This window comes from Falco cherrug, chromosome 1 (genome assembly GCF_023634085.1).
Source record: "Falco cherrug isolate bFalChe1 chromosome 1, bFalChe1.pri, whole genome shotgun sequence".
NCBI classification, from domain to species: Eukaryota; Metazoa; Chordata; class Aves; order Falconiformes; family Falconidae; genus Falco; species Falco cherrug.
Window position 1 is genome coordinate 122,558,051 of NC_073697.1, and position 20,380 is coordinate 122,578,430.

General features: G+C 38.6%; 1 protein-coding gene across 1 annotated transcript in view; it reads left to right on the top strand.

Moving 5' to 3' along the window:
- Window positions 1-20,380, top strand: part of ANKFN1 (ankyrin repeat and fibronectin type III domain containing 1) — a 62,312-nt gene that overhangs the window by 22,400 nt on the left and 19,532 nt on the right. Inside the window, exons 5-10 of the mRNA XM_014281540.2 lie at window positions 5,547-5,644; window positions 7,164-7,254; window positions 11,023-11,130; window positions 17,654-17,753; window positions 18,927-19,059; window positions 19,674-19,790. Of these exons, the coding sequence (XP_014137015.2) occupies window positions 5,547-5,644; window positions 7,164-7,254; window positions 11,023-11,130; window positions 17,654-17,753; window positions 18,927-19,059; window positions 19,674-19,790 (647 nt within the window). The remainder of the gene's footprint in view (window positions 1-5,546; window positions 5,645-7,163; window positions 7,255-11,022; window positions 11,131-17,653; window positions 17,754-18,926; window positions 19,060-19,673; window positions 19,791-20,380) is intronic.

Consider the following 20,380-nt stretch of genomic DNA (forward strand, 5'->3'; position numbering starts at 1 on the left):
AGGCGTTCTGTGTTAGTGTGCGTTTATGGATGGATTATACCCTTCACACAAAAAAAAAAAATCCATGGGAACAAATACGAACTCCTCAGTGCCAAACATTTGTTTTTTCCTAATGGAAGCACTATGCTGAGATCTCTGTCAGTACTCCCTACAGCTGGTATGACTTGTCTTTCTTCTATCATTCTTTGGAGAATTTCCAAACATGAGAATGGCATGAACAGAGCCTGAACGTAAATCTGCAAAAATTGGGTTCCTTTCTTAATTCAGGCTGGAAAGAACAGTTCAAGGCAGCTAGGAGGAGCTGACCAAATACTGCAAACTATGTTCTCTGAGCTGGTGATGCTGTCTGCACCAACAAACTGATTCCTTCTTTTCATAGTGTTCAATTCTCTTCACTTGTGTTATACTTCTAAATATTTGTTTAGGTACTTTCATCCTGATTTTATTCACATGAATTTTCAATATCCTTAAATCAAGTTTCTAAGACATTACGAGTGTAAATTATTAACATTATTTCATAAAGATCAGCAGGCATGGTGTGAAGTGGTTTCTGGTGTTAGTGCTCTCAGCTTTACAATTCAAAGGAAGCTATTGAACAATGCAATTATTTGTTTGGAGGCCCTTGGAAGCACAAGCTAAGATTAGTGTCCTTCAGCCTAGGCCCTGGACATGGAGAGGAAGCAAAGGAGGGAGAATCTTTGTTGCTTAAGTCTGGGTTAAAGGCCAGAGTGGCATAATGCTTTGCCCAAGGTCACATAGCAAGTCAGTACCAAATACATGAATAAAACCCAGAATCCCAGCTCAGTACACTATTCTGTAGACCCCATCAACTTAGCAACAGGACTCATGTCCCTCAGCCTAATTAATCTACTCAGCAATTCAGTGAGTAATTTAAGTGCAAGCAAAAACAAATGCCAAGAGAAGTGACAAATTCTACTGTGGCTCAGGCTATTTATTTGAGTCAGGAGGTGTGCTCCTGAATGAATCTACAATAAGGCCAGGAGATGTTTTGTGCCTTCACTTTGCTTCTTGTCTGTCTGTCAATCTCTCTGATAAGCTGTTTAAGGTGTGCGCAGTATAACAGAAAGATAGCAGATGGAAAAGAAACAGGTGAAAACAAACTTCTCCCTTTATTTTAAAGTGCATGAATTGAGCATTAGAAAAAAAAAACACCCTTGGCCACAAGTAAGTTACATAACTTAAGCCAGTCTAAAATTATGTGCCAGCAATTTACATGAGTTTTATGTAACTGTTTATACTGCTGTTTATTTAAAAATTACTACTTATCTTGGCGACCGCAGCAACACATCGTGCATTTGCTAGCTCTGGAATACAGGGCACCTTCATTAAAACACATAGTCACCAATATATTAAACACACAAAAAACCCCTGCTCTGACATAACGTGAAGTGTCAGATGGAAAGCCGCAACAGCAAAGACATTCAGCGTTCACAACAAAGCAGCCCTTTGGGGTGTTCAGAACAGGACTGGAACATGCTCCATCCTTAATTCACCCAACAGCTTTCAGGTCCTTTGCAGCACAGCTGGTACAGTCTACAAGACCAGCTCTTGTTCCTGGGCTCTTATAAAGGACCCTCTTCATCTTCAAGTTTCTACGCTTGAGCATTTTTATATTGAACTTTTAAAGTGCTGAGGTTAGTTCACCTTTTGTTCTTTCTTAAAGTCCCAAGTACTACAGAGTTACAAAAATGGTTGGTATTTTTTGTTTGCTACCAAAGCAGTCTCTTCCAGCACTCTCTCAGAAAGTAGGCAAAGATTTAGCAAAAACTTCATGATGGGTTGCTCATGCACAAAGTTACATAATTTTTAGATCCACATTAATCACAAGGGTAAGGCCATGGTTGTGTAGCTTTGTATTGGTACCAGAAAGAACTAAATATATATATCCCACACAGCCAGAAAGTGTGAGCAGCTCTGGCCCAATAAATGTAATACAGGTCATAGGAGTTTGTACCTTGTTGTTTTGCAGCCTGCTGAGTAAATGAGATGCTCTACCTCTCCTTGCCTCCATTTGCCCATCTATAAAATAGAGGCAGTGGTATTCACGTTCTTCTAAAAGGTTTAATACCCAATGAATTACTATAGCTGAAATTTATCTATTATTTTCAGATTACCATTATGGTAGAAAGCTGAAATCTGGCAATGTATAACAGGAGTTTAAGTGATAAATGACTTAATTTGCATTTCTTTAAAACTATACCATGTCATCCCCTTCTCACTTGATTCAGTAGAAATCATGGCAGAAAAACCCAACTTCTTAAAATTAAAAGTAAGCAAAAAATTTAAAAAAATTCAGGAGCTTCTTTATGACAGATATCATGAGTCAGAGAATGACATTTTGTCAAAAATAGCAATGCTTCAGTGTATACTGTTGATATGTTTTCAGCAGTACTTTGAAACAAGGGGGGAAAGAAGGCACTAATCCAACACAGCTGTTCAAAAAATATTTATTTTTCAGTTATGGAATTTTTTATTGAAATTGGGGGGCAGGTTTTTTTCCAAATGGGATGTTTTAAAATACATATATTTCAAAATTGAATTCTGAGTAACTTTGTATACACCATCTTGTAAATATCCTTTAAAAGGGGGTTTCTCAGTCATAACAATAACCATAACCTGATCCACAAGCTAATATCATGTTCCTATGTTTTCAATTTCATGGGTCTCAGCCACCACAGTGTAAGTTGAAGAGATAAGTGCAAAATGCCGGCATTACTGGCTGTATGATGGGAAGCCCAGCTGAGCCTCAGCCTAGCAGCCAGTGAAGACTCGGCAGGTTGAGGGAACCAGAGGGTCCCTTGTGATAGTGTCAGTACCTTGTGAAAGGACTAGCAGACCTGGCTGCTCTCCCTAGCGAGTAGTTGTCCTTCCAGGGACTGGTAGATCGTGGTGTCCCCCAGCAACTGGATGGGGGTGTTGGCCCTGCACTTGGTGTTTCACTAGCAGCATGAGTTGGGGCTACAGTTTGCCCTAGAACATCAGAGCAAAGCTGTGATTTATTGTTTCAGAACCCACTTGTTCAGCTGTTCTTGAGATAGCTTTAAAGGCAATGTCAGCCTTCTCTCCCCTTGGTAACAGCTTCCTCTGAACTCAGTGGTCCTTATTTCTGTGCACAAACTGACGTGCTGTTGCTAGTCATAACACTAGTATCATGATGTTGCTGCTGTACACGTGCTTGCAAATGTGTAGGATTGCAATCCTGTTTAGATTAAGGCAGTTAATTCCTCTTCAGGCAGTGTGTTATGATCTCTACATATTAGGAGCGCTTTTCTAAACACCAAAATACAAGTGGAAGGGTTGAGAAGGAGTCCCACATCAAGAACAGGGCTGCAATGTTTATTTGTGTAAGCTACCCAAATTTAAATATACTTCTTGAGCTACCAGTTTATGTTTGGGCAGTCTCCAGTCCATAGAACAGCTAAAAAACCGGGAAGCTCAAAAGCAGCTTAAAGCTGCTTATTTCACCCTTGGCTTTTGTTTTGTGCTGCCTGAAGTGCAACCTTACCACTGCCCCTCATGCTGAGAGGCGCATTCAGTCGTGCCTGGGGATTTCAGTGAAGGCAGGATTTGTTGGCAGAATCTGTCGAGTGACATTATCTTGTTTTACACGAATATTTGGGGAAAAAAAATGGTATTTGAAGTGACCACATGCCTGTTGATAACATGTTCAGCAGTTCGAACAGAATTTCTCCATTTTATCCTTCTGGAAAACAGACAACGTGTCTTAAGTTTGCAGCATGTATATGATGTCCTCAATGATTTAATACGGTGGAGTTATAAACACTAAACCCCATGGTTTACAGTGGAACCTCTGACAGGCCATCAAGTTTGATGGTACTTACAAGTATTCCTATAATGAAGTTGTCAACAAAAACCTACAACATGGTAACGTAACAGTCTCTACATTTTCATTCTAATGTACAGAGATAGCTTCCACTAAAGGTGGAAGTAATTGTACATTTAAAACCCGTGGAAAACTAGAAAAATATGCAGTGAAAAAGTTCAAAGACCATAGACAAAACCAATATCCTTTTCATTGCAGCAAACACAAAAATGTTGCAGAACATGCTGTGTATTCACAAACTGCAATCACAGAAAAGGAGCAATTAGGAGAGAAAGGAAAAATGAGTTATGCTATTAATACTTAGCTATTTTAGAAAAATGTGTTGGCAGTTAAATGCTGTATATGCTGAGCAAAAAATTCTGCGAAGCCTTTTTCTTTTAACGTGAAATACCGGTATGACACGGCCAGAAAATTGAAATTCCACATGCTGAAGTTAAAATATCTCTGTCCTCTGATTTATTCTAAATTAGTGACTCCAATACTAAAAAATATGCAAATAAAATATCTATAAATTATTTTGTGAATCTTGGAGGGAAACCTTTGAGTTGAATTGTCTGCTTCAGTGTAAATCCAGAATATTGATGGGATTTTCCCATGCCTACAGTAGAATAATTTAAGAGATTAATTTCACTATGTTTTTGAAGGTTTTCCTGGAAGTTGAGTCTGAAGGTACAAGTTACTAAATCCCAGAGGTATGACTCCAGGATTAACCTTTAATCATAAATAAATATTAATAAAGTATAGTTAAAGCAAAAGAGGCTGTTTTCCTACCTGCAGCCATCAGTTTCAGACATACTTTTTTTTAAGTCTAGTGGTTTTTCATGGTCTGATTGATACTATTTTACATGCACATTCATTTTTGCAATCACTGACAAAGAGTACTGACAGTAGGACTACTGATTTCATAACTCCTTAAGCAGGAATATGAGTTGTCTGTACAAGTTGACGGCAGCACTTTGGTGAAGGTACCCATTGTAATTTAGGCTGCAAAATGGGTTGGGAAGGATGTGTCAGCCCAGCACCACTGAATTCACTTCAACAGTGGATACAACTTCATAGGTGCTTGTGGAGCTCTGTAATTTCAGCAACCACAGCAGCAGCAGGCCTGGACAAGAGAGCCAGAATCCACTGAAACCAATGAAGAGACTCTGGTGAGTGTCGGATCTTAGTCCCGAGGAGGATATTTCAATACAAATTAGCCAAGGCCTGGTGATGAGAATTTTGTGAACCTGTGGAACCAAAAGGACTCTGCCCATGCCTAGCTACGTAGATCCAGTTGCAAAGCAGTACTTTTTATTGGTTTGGATGTCTAAACCGCCAAATGGGATTATCAGGCCCAAATCCTCTGCTTACTCTTTCCCACTGCTTCTCTTTCTTTGAAAGGAAATTGTTTAAATGAGGGCAAATGTTGACTGAAGGTAATTTGTACTGCAGTGTATTTTTAAGCATTCTTTCCTGAAAAGCTTGTGAGCAATATTTTGCTTTTCTCTCTCGTACACAGAGATATAATTTAATTACTGTGTGAAGTTTTGCTAAACATTACTGTTAAACATGACTTTTTGTATCCACATGGAATGGGAAACTGCTAAGAGAAAAAGTAACCTGTGAATGATTCGAGTACTTTGATTATTTTGCTTGGACTGGTATCTGATTTGATTTTCTCCTGCTATTTGTTTCCTAGTGGAATGGAGCTCTTCAGAAGACTTTTCTCCTTTGGTTGGTGAAATAATTATGGATAACCTTCAGTCTTTGAGGTGCACCATTATGGGTCTCAGAACAGTAAGTACCAAATGACTCGTTTAGATCTTGATGGCCCCTGCTGCACCAGTGATACAAAGACACTGATAATTCTCATCCATGCCTGGTAATATGTTGGTAATAACTGTAGTGTGCCATTCCTCTAGCAACAAGTTCCAGTCATTAAGCATAATATGTCTGGTATCCATAATCAGAAAGTCACAAAGGAATAAACAGACAGCATGAACTGTTTTATAAGTTGTCATGCTTAGGGGAGATCAGAAAAGCCTGGACTGAAAGCTGCTGTTTTGTGGATCACAGGATAACCTTGGTGCAAATCAAAGGCTCGTGAAAGATCTAGTCCTGACTCTGATGGCCAATAGCTAAAATAACATTCTTTCTCTTCTGCTTCTTCCAGGAACACACACATTGATGGCAATCATCTTCATTTTTGTAATGTATTTTTGTATAAAAGTTTTACACTGATAAGAACTGGGTCAGCAATAGAGAAAATTTATGAATACTCATATGGATTCTTAAGCAGAGTAGTTTTGACCATGTGTCTGAAAGTCTTTTTCCTACAGGCTGTTCAGGACCATTTTTGCAAGCAAATTTTGATTCACAAAATACCTGATGAAAATAAAGCTTGCTCATAATGCAACTATTTGCACTGGAAACATCATCAGAGGGGCCTAATCCAGCACCCACTGAGCTGGAGCCTTTCCACTGAATTCACTGCACACTGAATCAGGTCTACAAAGTTATAGAAGGGGGAGGTATGCATGTGACCCTTGACCAGTGCCCCAAAATATGGGCTCTCAAAATGAGAGAATTGACTTTGAATAGTAAGCAATGGACACAGTACAAAATCTTCTACATAAAATAGAAAAAAAAATATTTTTTTCTAGCCTTTTATTTGAAGAAATATTTGATACAAAGCACACCGTCTTTCAGGGAGCTGAGCCACAATATGCATTTACTCTGTTTCTCATTTTCTAACAACAAAACAGTATCTGTTCTTAAGTTAAAATCAAGCAAGCTTGCACAGTCACTTCCATAAGCAGTTAAGAATAGTGCTTACTGTGTGTTTGTCTTTTCTCTCCACAGTGTATAGCATATTTAAATTAAAAGTTAGACTTTTAAAAGTGCTTTCCATTAGCCTAGATTTATACATCAAAATCCGTGATAAAGGTCTGACTGATTTCAGTGGCAGCCAAACAAAGCCTCTTCCATTGCTGGGCTGCTAGAGAGACTGTTAAATACCACAGGAAAAAGGAGAGTCCCTATTCCTGAAGTCTGATAAGAGTTCCTAGGGTTCTGCTTTGGTAGAAGAGATTGTGGTTTGTCAGCTGGAATTGGTGTGTTCTGTTAATGCTCAGCAGATAACCTGTCCTGAAATCTTTGTACTATGTTTCAATCTGTCATGGTGCATCAGCTGATGCCAATGAAAGCTGTTCAAGTTTTTCAAAGAAAACATCTTTGGGAGGGACTGCTTTCCAGTTATTACAGCCAAGATTTTGAGTCAAGTGATAGATTTGACTCCAGTTGTTTCCATTTGCAGGGCCAGAGGTATTATGTCCGTGTTTCAGCATACAACATGAGAGGATGGGGACCTCCACGCAAATCTACTCCTGAAAATGCTTCTCCTTCAAGTAGGTTGAGTTTGTCTGCCCTCCTAGTTTGATTAGTGATGTTGCTTTGTAAGAATGTCTTCAGAAACAGAAAAAGACAAATATTCTGGAGATCATGATTTAATTGCCATGTCATCTTGGAGTGAATTAAATCAATAAAAGCCCTCAGCTCCTCCCACCCCTCAAAAATAAGCAAAATAATCATATATGTATACGTCTTACCTTTTATTCTTCATCAGTCTTTTGACAGTACATTTTCATCTAGTCACACTTAAAAAAACAAGAAGTATTTTGACCTTCATTTCTCTTAATAGAGTTCTGCTATATGGAACCTCATTTGTCAGTGCCTGAATGGATCAAAACATGAATTTGAACTGCTAGAACCAAAGCACATACATGTATGACATGTATCGTAATGTTATTTTATATTCTGCCTTGTAGAATTATAGATCCCATGCAATGGATCGTTCTTGGAGCATCCTGTATGTAAAACAATGTGGACATGCATGTTGATAGGATCTAACCCTTATTAAGCACTAAAATGTTCCACACGTGTCCAAAAGCCTTTCTTCCTTTTCAAACCTATGACAGGTTTTCTCAGACTCCGTTAGGACTATGATTTTTCATTTGCAATTTTTAATCTATTATAATCACATTGTATTGTTAGTTGGTTTTCCAGACTTAGTGTTCGCTGCCAAACTGGCTCAGAATATTACAGCTTCCCTTGTATTGATTGATGCAGTAAAGTGGGGCTTTTCATTTTATTGCATTAGCACTTGTTTTTATAAGGCTAATGTAACAATTTAATAACCTTGCATGCTAATGTGGGAAAATAAAGGAAGCTGTACCTATGCTCAGCAGCCATAATGGAAAGGGTTGGATAAACAAAGCTCTTGCAGTACCATTGTCCCATTTTGCTTCAGTTTTGCTCTTGTTTACCCCAGAATAAAGCCAGAACTAGGCTAAAGAAATAGTCTGTTTGAGAACAAAAATGTGCTACAATCGTGGGACAAAATTCTACTCTTGGCTATGTGGATAACTCACTACTCTGGAGTATGAGTAACTTCATAACATGCACTTACCTTGACTATAGCCAGGTATTTGGCCCCACAAAACAAAAGTTTACATCAGCTGAGGAACACACTCTTTTACAGTAGCTGCTAGTTATTTAGCTGAATATCCCTAAGGAACTTGCACTCCTGGAAAGGTACGTGACATTTAAGACTGTAGCTTTGTACGATATGAACTTTTGCTTTGAGCATATTGCATTGTCTTCACTGTCTATTTCTTGTCCACTATTATTAACCTTCTGAAATCTGACAATATGTGCCAGTTCAAAAGCTTTGAGATGTAAGGAAAGTTTTCCTGCAGATTTCAGTGGATCAACACAAAATCTATGCAGATATTTAAGTTCATTTCCCATGTTTAGTGTCTCAGGGATTCTGGGCTTTAGAGTAGCAGAAAGTCCTAGACTTGCTGGCATTAGGGCCATGCTGTCATGTGCAGCTGCTCAGAACTTGGTGAAGACCCTGCTTCCACCAGGGAGAGCAATACCATCCATGGGAGCACTACTGAAGTGCCTGGGACATCATTGTGGGGGTGCTTCTCTGAAAGGCAGCCAAGGTAACAAGAGCAGGCTTTTGGATCTCCCTGCAGGACAGCAAGAGCATCATGTGATATATATGGGATCTTTTTCTGAGTTTACAGCAAAAAGAAAGGTTTCTTCATGGCTATATATGTATATTTCCTTTATTGATGAACACAGAATCATTAAGCAGACTTAGCTCACTGTATATAGACAGTTGGCAAGAATGTGTTTTTTTCATTAAGTATCCTTAGTGACACATGTGTAAGCTTTACAGCAAGTGAGACCGTCAGAGCCTAAATGTAAATTCTTTCATTAAGTAATACTAACATCAGAATTAGAGCTTGAAAGAGAAGATGCTATTTAATGCTGCAGTTACTGGGGGAAGCACTTATTTATCCATGTGACTGCCTTCACCACTGGGTTTGAAAACCAGCAGATTCCTGCTTGGCAAGAAGGCAGCAACCTGAAATTACACCAGTGTTGTGTAACAAAATATGGCCCTAAGCTAAAAATTAAATGTGAATACATTAATACTCTGCAAAGTTGTCTGTAACGGCAGCCAGAAGAACACGCAAAGGAAATGAAAGCTTCAGGGCTTAATCCTCATCCATTCCAATCCCAGAGCACCAGAGGTTAATGACATCCTTGGAGATGCACCCATGAAGCATGGCAGTGAATGTTTGCCACTGTCCTCCTGTTTCCCCCACATACGCAGGAGCAGCCTGGAAAGTGGTGGCCAGAGTGTGCAGCTGGTCTGTGAAATCATAGCAGGTAGTAACATTGCTAGCTTATTTATTAGCATGTGAGTGGTGGACGATGAAGGAAGCTGGTCTGATTTCCATGTCATTTTTAAGGTAGTCAGCAACCTGGAGGCTCAAAAAGTTTGGAAACCACTGACACAGAGAAACCACGAGGTTGATTGAGATTGGTTGATTGACTATCAGTTGGTTCTTCTGGGCTGCTCACAGGAGATCTAAGAACTGGCCTCCCTACACAGAGCTATAAATGCAACTGGCCCGTGATCTCTGCAATAGCATACGACGTGCAGGACAGCCACTCTGCAGCTGTTACAACTGCCCACAGGCTATCAGGATAGCAAATGTCTTCTCTTTCCACCCTTTCAAGGGGCTTACTCTAGCTGCTATACCAAATGGCAGTGAATACGTATTTATATCCCTGGCATAGTCAGCCCATTGGAAGGAATGCCTGACTCCAAACTTGCACTAGAAACTAGATCTGTATATTTAGTGAGTGAGCAAACTGTTTGTTGGTGGCTGTGAATACATACACGGCCTCTATGCCAGCAAGATGGAAGCATGCCTGCCTTGCAGACAGATCTCTTAATACCTTGATCCACCATTACTTTGAATCAGGAAACTGTTGCAATACTTTTTTCTCATTATAATCAAAGTATGAAAATAGTCAAGTCTGGAATTTAAAAGCTCCTCCCTGATACGCACATTTTCATCCTCCTGTTTGTTATGAGATTGTCTGGTTTTTATGATCAAGACTGAGATTGTAGCTAGCAGCAAATGAGTGAAAACAGTCTTTTGTAGTTGAAGGTATGTGGGACAGAAACCGCAGCTTCTTGCCTCACGAGTGCAGTGCTGAGCAGAGCGTAGACTCCAGGGCAAGAATTGCCAGCGTTTGTTCAGGCCTCTGCTGGGAGCAGATTTTCAGAAGTGATTTTACTCAGAGCATGTTTCTCTGGCTACAGAGCTAGCTCTAGCTGTAGGAAGCTGTTCGTTCTCTGCTTTGCAATTGCTTTTGCTATAACTGTAAGAGAGCCGTTTAGGCTCCTGGTGTCTCAACAAAATGCAGAAGGAGCCGCAGTGTGACCTTAGTGAGGTACTGAGAGTGTCAGTACAGTACAGGCTGAGAGCAGCTCCGGCACTGTGGTAACAGAGACCATTTATGCACCGAAGAGAAATAGCCATTGTCTAGTCAGTCACTACAGGAGCTTCTAGGAGCTGATTGTGAGCTCTTTGTTTATAATTATTATGATTAATTACCTAGCTGGCACAAGGCAAAGGAAACTTATTGTACACGTAGCAACAGCAGATTTAAAAACAACTGCCATTTTTTCCTGCATGCCCAGATGTAAAACTCCTCTAAAGCCAAGAAGTATCAGAGGCAAGAAAATATTTTAAAATCTTCTGCACCTTTGTGTTTCATTTCTGTTTATTTCCTTTGTTAAATAGACTGGAAAGACTGCAGTGGAAGAGAACCTCGGCACAGGGGACACACTGAGGCCCTGGAACGTCTCCTTCAGCAGGTTAGAGCAGCTCATCAGCATTATAATTGCAGAGGTAAGTATAAATATCTATGTGGTAGGGCACCAGCTGAAGCCTCTGTGGCGCCTGTAATTTTAGCAGTTTTCTAACTAGGTCATACCTTCTCATTCATCAGGAAAAGAAAGATATTAATATTGACCCATCTGGAATCACTTTAGCGCACTATCTTGCTCTTAACCCTTGAAATTAGTTGGATGAAAACATCTGAAAGCTAGAATGCACACAAGCTCAGACACACCCTTTCTCCCTCTGCCCCTACACACCTATTGATTTGTTTTTTCCTGCAAATTAGTTTCACACAGGATTCCACTAAAATGTTTCAAGGATCTCTCTTTTATTTTTTCATATAAAGAAATACTTTAGAGAGTTAACAACTGTTTTGGATCAAAAGAGGAGACTTGGCTGCCTCCAAATGGAAGACGCTAAGTACTCTAGTGGATGTGATGCCAATCTATAATGAAAAATACTTGCACAATGCAGTGGAAAGATAAGATTGCTACATTTTCAAATAGAATGGATCAAAACTCGGAGAAAGTTCAAATCTCAGCCAGCTCTGCTCTTCATTCATGAGAAACAGACTGTGCCTTTAATAGCTCAACAGCCAAGGCAACAGCTTGGCATTCTTTTTAAAGCATATATAAAAACTCCGGTTCTATACGGGTTGTTGAAAAGTACTATTTATTTTCTTAAAATAAACTTCTAACTGGAATAATGCTTCATTGCAAAGGAACTTATTTTAAACTGAGAAGTTGAACTACCATGAAGTTTTCATTTTTCTTCACCTAGTATGACTGTTATGTCAAGCTGCATCAATTGATTTTAAATCATAGAAATACTTCAGGCTAAAATCATTTGGCTGAAATGGAAAGATGCAGCCTTTGTTCTTTAAGTGCAAATATGTCACTATCACAATGATCCACAGTCTGCCACAACCCATTGTAACCATAGCAACTTAAACTATTCAGCTATGTTGCTGGGAAAGGAAAAGGACATACTGCAAGAAAATGTTGTTTCTCTAATTAAAATTCATACAAGCATTATCACTTGCAGGTGGTCTTACTACTGAAAATACAGCTGATGTATTCTCTTACATTGCTTTTTCATGCTATTAAAGAAGTCTTTTTTCCATGGTAGTTTTTCCTTTCTGAAGTTAGTGCGTATCTCAGGTGGTTCGAGCCACCTTCCTAGTCAACAGGGAATAAGTGATGGAAATCTGAAAATACTCTTAGTATAAATTGTTTTACTGACATAGCAGCCCAGAACAGAAGCAGTTATAAACAACATGCAGAAAATCCCTTCTTTTGAGAATCTGATACCACTGCCTGGTTCTTATAAAATTCCACTGCTCCAGAAATTAACCCCAGTCTCAAAGCAAAGCACAGACAACTCTGTTGTTGATTTCCTAACTCCTTTTCCTTAAATAATAAATAACAACAATATAGGAAATCTGTTTAGCTCAGAGCATTTTCTTGCATGTCAGAAAGAGGATGTAGGAGCTTACATGTGGCAGTACTACACTGTGGAGTCAGCTTGAGCAACGCCCTTGCCTCCAACCAAATAAAAATCTCATAATTGCTTGCAATGCTAGCATTACACAGTAGAATGTTCTGGATAAAACGGGACTGTAACATAATAGGAGAGCCTTTGGAATTTGCCTTAAATATATGACTGATGTCAATCCCTTGTATTGCAGTAATTTGGTAAGAAAAAAGACAAAGAGTTTGCAGAAAAACTAAGAATTATGACACCAGTTTGACTCTGAAATTTGATTCTGGTATTTATGAACGCCAGTGAAATCTGAGGGTATCAACCTCAGTGAAAGCTGAGGAGTTTGATCAAGGACCTGAGATAAGCTACTGTATATGACTGAAAAGCCCAAATAATGGCTTTCACTTCATATAATGCAGAGGCCTGAGCTAGAGTCTTAATTAATGTAAATTAGCATGACTCGTCTAGCACAGGCAGAAGTCAGCATGGATATGCTGTTATACATAAGCTGAGGACCTCCCCAGGCATTTATTTGTTCTTTGCCATGCTTCTCTTTACCACACTCTTCTTTGATTATATGTTAATACTGTACCCTCTCTTTTCCTTGTTTGTCTTAGAGGTGTCAGTAAATAGCTGGACATTGTTTGTAGAGTATGCCTGAATCTGCTTACAACCACTGATTTGTCATGGTTTATAAATGAGAGCAGAATCAAGTTCTGCATGAATTAAAGCTGGTGAAGACAGAGACAGGACTCAAACCTGGGCTACTGGCACCTTGGCTTTTCACGGAGTGACTTCTCTGCGGAGTATCACATTCTTGCTGCTCAGGCTGGCTAAAGGAGAGTGGAGGATGAGTGCAAGGGAGTTGGAAAAAACTGAGGGTAATTGATCTAAAAGGTCTGAGATTACTTGGATAACATGGGCAAAAGCCTCAGAATACTGAGGAGCTAGAAAAGCAAAGCTATGTGCTACTGCTCCAGCATGACCTGGGAGGTTTAAATTGCCCAGATTCCAGGCAGATCTCTTGCCCAAGTCTGTTCATTCAGGCTTTGCACTGCAGCCTGCCTTTTGCCCCATGCTTTGCATTGCAGGGGCTGAAGAAAACAAGCTTACAAAAATACCAGGAAGAATACATTGGAATGTACAGTGAGTTTAAGAGCTTTTGGAATTAGATCAGCTGTTACTTTTGAACCTGCTCTGTGATATGATGAAATCTCGGGAATTACTTAGGAAGCTTTGCTTTCATATGTTTAATCTTCTGGAAAACCCTGATGATTACAAACAACAGTCATCCATTTGTCTTCATAATACCATGCTACAGACTATCATAACTGAGTTACTACAGTTGTATGTCCTGGCAACACTTCAAATGTATTTTTTAAGCATTTTTTTCTTGTAGATCATTCTTTCTAAACAATTCTGAGTGGATTAAGTAATTGTGTAATGCTTCGTTAAGAAAGGTTACCAGACATTTTCTTTCTGAAATTTCGTTGAAATGTGTTTTACTAGGCAAGTCAGAGGTGAAATAAAGATATTCTAATTTTAATTTGATTCACAAGCAGAGCACCTAGTTTTATTGCATTTAACAGAGAGAAGGATCTCTGATTCCACAGGGTATTTAAAATGTTTAGATTATAATTATTTGTGAGAATCTACAAAAGCAGGCTTGAGAACCAAGCCATAGACTGAGAATTTCAGGGGCAATTCAAGAAGCTACAACTTCAGCTGTTGAGCCTGTCTTTCTAATCCAAAATATGTCACCCAGTAATATGACTGTCATGCAAATAGCTTCATCATGAGATACAGAATTTTCATTTTGAAAGAAATCCCACCTAGAGGTGAGGTAATACAGAATCTATCATGGTCTCAAGCTATTGAGGTGTCTGGCCACTACTTATGCCTTTAACTTCTGTGTGGAATTATGTCTCCATGCACATTATCCCAGTGTCAGTTGTCTGCACTGCTAAAAATGTGTGGCTTTAAATTGAGTTTGAATTTGTCTGGAAGTTTCCAGCTATTTGATGTATTTTCATAAGGTTACACAATTCGTGAAAACTCTAAACCCCATTTTATGCTCTCCAACAGGACTGGGATCTAGCTCATCTTGTGCTAATTTGCTTCCTAATTCAGGGTCACCCTAAATGATACTTGGCTGTTCCACGGGCTGTCTGATTTCTGGGGTTAAGATCTCAGATAATTTTGCGCTGAGGTAATTCCATTTACTCCACATCTGCCCCACTTGAGGAGAGGCACCCGCTTGTCTAGTGATAGGACAAAGAATTCCAGATGATCTTCCTCCTCAGAGAAATGGCATGGCATAGCAGACATTCCTCTAGAGCAGAGACCCCAGATGCACACTAGTGGCCTGAGTATGCAACTTTATTCTAATTTTTCCACAACCAGCTTGTGTTGCTTTTAAGTATTTGTTGTATTTAACTGAATGGCAAAGAAACATTTATATATCCTACCTGAGAAGAGAAAAACTGCTAATTTTGTAAATATACCTTGGTAGTTAATTGCCTGTTTCAATCCAGGTTTGAATACTTCTGATCTAAATCTAATCACTGGCAACCCTCTAATCTTGGCCACTCCTGAGCTCCTATTAAAAGAGCTCACAGCTCTATTGCTGTATCATTTATTAATGTAAACTTACTTTGTTGTTACTGGTACTTTTCTATACAGGTTACTCTATGTTATTTATTAGTTAATTAAATAACAAAGTTCGATTTCCTGTAGATCCAAATTATCCTCTAATCTCAGCTCCATGTTTTTTGGCTTCCAGACACACTATACTGTAAAACAAAAGCAAATAGCAATGCGGGAGAGTTTACAGTCTCCATCTAGTTTTACATTATTTCTTTTGCTGTTGGCTTCTGCAAAGCTGTGGACTAAACCCAAACCACTGAATAGCCCAATAACATATATTTCACTTGTAATGTGCCCTCTTATTTTAATACTGCAGTCTCTGGGTGTTTTATACAGAATTATGTTGCTTTGCCTTCAGCAATTTCCTCCTTCTTTCCCTCCATCCTTAATATAGAAGAAAATAAAAATTGCAGAATTAGAATGAAATTTATATTCCTAAATTGGTCTTAACCTCGGAAGAAGGAAACAGTAAGACAGGAGTTTTCATGCAGCATTTGGTTTACATTACCATGATAGACTGAAAAAAGTTCACAGTAAAATAAAAATTATCTGAGGAGATGTGGATAGAAAAACAAATTAATTTTTTTTAAAAGGAAAAGAAAACAAAGATCAGTTGCATCAAAGGAGCAGTGGTGGATTTGGATGAGTATTGAAACAAAACTGAACAGTATGTTAGAGACTACGCCATGGAGAACAAGTTTGCACTGGAAATACAATGGATTTGATGATCTAATAAGTCTCATACATCTGAATTGTATGATTTCACCCCCAATAGAACCTTGTTCTCTTTGTACTTGCTGTTCAGCAGAGTGGTAATTATTGCTAACAATGTGTCTTCTTTCTCTGGTTTTCAATGTGCAAATTATGGTGCGAATTTATTCATCATTTAAAAATATGTTGAGCACTTCTACAGATGGGGTTTTGACAATAGCAAATTTAGATGTTCTTTAAATGTTCAAACTTAGAACTCACTAGGGAGACACAGACAGACACCTCCTATTCTGAATTGGAGGTAAGTGGGAACTGTGTTACTCCAGAAACACCTAAGCAGACCAATCAGCAGCTTTCAGCAAACAGTTCTTCATGAGCCATATTTTTTCCCCACTGGAGAAGGGTATCCCTCAAAATGTGTCATATTTCAGTCTGGATGGGTATCCATGCTTCATCCAAATAAACAGTCAGATCCTGGAAAACTGAGATGTAGTTTCACAGTTACATTTTTCTTTTTCTCTTTCTTTTCAGATCACAGTAAATATCTGAAGAATTAATCCATTTTGTAAATTAAATTTTTCTGCTGTTTCTCTTACAATACTATTAAATGGGAGGGATATCACTAAAGACAATGCAAAAAAATCCCGAACGGTTCCTTTTAAATGCCATATGTGGACAACAATGGGCAATATATTATATATCATTAAATCCTTCATGTTCCAGGCTGCCATCTATTGGCATACCCTCTAAAATCCATTTACAGGTATACAGGTGGACACAGCTGTTTCACAGAGCTTGTGAGGTGCAGTTCCCACTGGAAGGTTTTTCTTGGGCTTACAAGGGAAGTCAGGGAATGCATGAGAGAAGGAAAGCCATTATGTCAAATTCATGAAAGGTAAAAATAATACCATGTATAAAAATGTAATCACCTATTTTAGAATATTGGGCAAATATTTGAATTTATAAAATTCTTCTGTTGAGAGAGCTGGTCCAGAAATCCTTGTGGGCACACAGCAGGTCTCAGCTTTGATGTGAAGTGAACAAATGAGTTAAACACCTCTTCCTTGGAATCCAGTACTAGGGAGCAAATGTGACTGTGAAAGCTCTGAAGCAATACAGGTGAGTGGAAGTTGTGATGAGGTAAAAAAACAAACAAAAGCACATGTGTTTAATGTGATACAGAGAAAGTGAGGGTCAATTTAGTTGTTTCCTTAAAGCTTACTTAGGCTAGACTGGTGATATTGTGATGTTAGTCATTGGCAGGGCACCAATTACTGAGTTCTTGGAAACTTAAGCTATATATGGATAGAAACTGAGGAATTACAGCACCCTAAAATGTTGACTGATGGCTCAAATCGCTTCTTGGATTTTTGAGACCACTTGCAAAATTCATAACCATTCTGAACATTAAGAGTACATAGTATTGGTTCAAGCTATACGTTGTCTAGGAGCAAAACATTTTTACCAACTGAATTTGCTGCACATAAGGAAATTGCTGTTGCAGATCACTAAGATAATAAAAATACAAGCAAAAGGTTGTATGTGAACATGTTTCTAAATGTGGTCTTTTGAAAGGAACATAGTGGGCACGGCCTGAAATGTAGTATTGTGGTTCAAGAGACAAAGATTCTTTATGAGATATGAACTCAAATTTAAGTGCTGGGTTTGGTTTTCTTTTTCTTTTCTATTTTAGAAAGTTCTAAATTACAGAATGCTGGTCGCAAGCAATCCGTTTCCAGAAGCCTGAAGCACCTTTTCCATTCATCGAACAAGTTTGTGAAGACTCTGAAACGGTTTGTCATTCATTTTACCTCCCAAACATTCTGAGTTTTAGCCAGAAGTTGTTGATCTTACAGAATAGGGAAAAGCACCTTAGAAATATATGTGAAAGTTCCACTACCAATGAAAGAGCAATCAATCAGAACGAACCTGATCAAATCACATACATGTAAGACGGGTGCAGCTGATAGGAAAATAATGCTCAAGTTCCTACTGAAATCAACAGAATCTTTTCATTGTTACTGTTGGAAATGGATTCAAATTATAACAGAGTGAAAAATTCTGTGCCGACACAAAGTGCAATTACTGAGGTATTTTGGAAGTACTGCCTCTGCTGCTGCTTAGTAATGAAACTATGGTGTGTATTTCATTCATAACATAAAACGCAGAGCTCAGATAACATGTTTTAATAGCCCATTGGCCACAAGCAACACTTCCAGAATACTCTAACATCTTTGGCTAGGTTGGCAACCCAGTGTGATTCAAACAACCCTCAGCCCTGATAATTTGTTTAAGCAAACGGAAGTTGCTTATGCTGTATTATTTCTTCTTTCATTGCCAGGAGTGTTCAGTTTGCTTTTTCTTCTTTGTATTTTGGTAAGAGTTTGATTCTTTCAGAAGAGCTCTCCAGAGTCTTTAAATTCCCTAAGGCAGCTACTTAACGTATGTAACTAATTGCAAGGGTAAATATTGAAAGGAATGATCTCTATAAACAGTTGTGCAGATATGCTGGCCAAATTACACTCAGTTACACTAATGTAAATCCAAAATAACCCACCTGATTTCAACTGAGTTACTTCAGATTTACTCTGAAGTAAAGAGGGCAGAATTAAGCCCTCATTTAATGACAAAAAGTTTCAGTAAAACTTCTGGTTTCTAAAGGACATAAAGCCTCCATTGTATACCGTTTACTCTGGCAAAATTCTTACTAGAACTGATGTCAGTGGCTTGCACTGATTTGTAATTTCTTAGATTCCTGTAGTCTCCCGTCATCTAAAGTGATAAGCTTCCCAAATATTTTTCAGAATTCACTGACTGAAGTTGCATGATCTGTATAACACACAAGTTAAGACCAGATGATTTGATTTATCTCCTCAGAGCTTAACATCTACAATTCTCTGACTAAAATTGAGCATGGATGTGAACAGACATGAAAGGTGTTTGACAATGTTTCCTTCTTTCTTTAGGGGACTCTACTTATCTGTTATATTTTTTTACAAAGACAATTTATTAGTAACCAATGAAGATCAAATCCCAATTGTGGAAATTGATGATTCTCACAGCAGTTCAGTTATGCAGGATTTCCTATGGTTCACAAAGGTAATGGCAGCCTGGTTAAATATGCTTCTAGGTATTTGCTGCTAGCAATGCATAGGCCTTCATCATTCTGAATACACAAAACAATGTTATTACAAAGCTAAATGATGAAGTGCTTTATCATTCACTCATGTTAAAATGCAGTTTTCACAAACCATTTATATGGTTTAAATTCTGAGTCACTGACAGTGGCACAATTAACTTTTTTAAGTATGATCCTACATAAGTGATTACTACTTGGGTAAATAAAGGTTTTATGAACATTTAAGAGCAAAAGCCTAAAGAAATAACTAGAAATTTTAAAGTTGGTATTGTGGTTATGCCATCATTCAAGATATCTTCACACTTTTTTTTACACCCCAAAGTAAATCAATTTCACGCAATCAATGGGGACGCAATAGTCCCAAAAGCGATTGAAACAGGTGCATGACGTTTACAGAACAACTTCTGTGTCTCACTCAAGATCTGTTTCATGTTTATTTAGGCTATTGCCATCCGCAGAAATTCAGAATGAGCAGTATCTACTGATTTTTCCAAGTCCAAAATGCTTTTAGTTTCATTTCTGCTTTTGTAAATGCTGAGAACAAAAACTGACTGAACTGGTTATCTTTTTGCAGTTGTCTTGCATGTGGGACGATATTAGATGGCTAAGGCAGAATATGTCTATATCTGTGTCCTCATCAACAGCACTTCAAGCCAGGCAAAAGATGCTTTCAGCCACAGCACAGCTCCAGGTTGGTTGCGTTGCATATTTCTAGCTATCAACTTAGTGATTTCCTGATTGCTAAGGGATAGTACTGCCAGCTGTCCTATGGTTCCCCACTCCCCACTGGCCTGTTCTTCGGAGCAGCGCTATCGTCTACAATGAAATGAGCCACTGAGCCTCCCTTGCCAGCTGGAAGGAAGGAGTTACATTAAAAGTAAAGAGTAGGAAAAGGAAAGGAAAGAAACAATAGTGGCAGATGAAGAAACACAGATATGAACCAGTAAATAATGACCACAGATAAGCCCGTGGGTTTGCAGATTGGGAATTTAAGAGTTATAATGCTAATATTTGCTACTCAAAAGCCTCTTAGAAGGCCTATTCATTATTAATTATTAATATATTAATGAAATATTTAAACTGTGGGGAAGATTTAGCACTCCCTTGTGCTATATGGGAAGCTGCAGCAATAGATAGCTTCTGTCCCCAACAGGAAGGACAAGTAGGCTGCTGAAGTTGCCAAAATAATACTCTTGATTCACCCATGGCTTACAAACGGCTCAAGTACAGCTTCTAGGGCAGAACTACACTGTTTGACTAGCAGGATAGCTATGGTGTTGT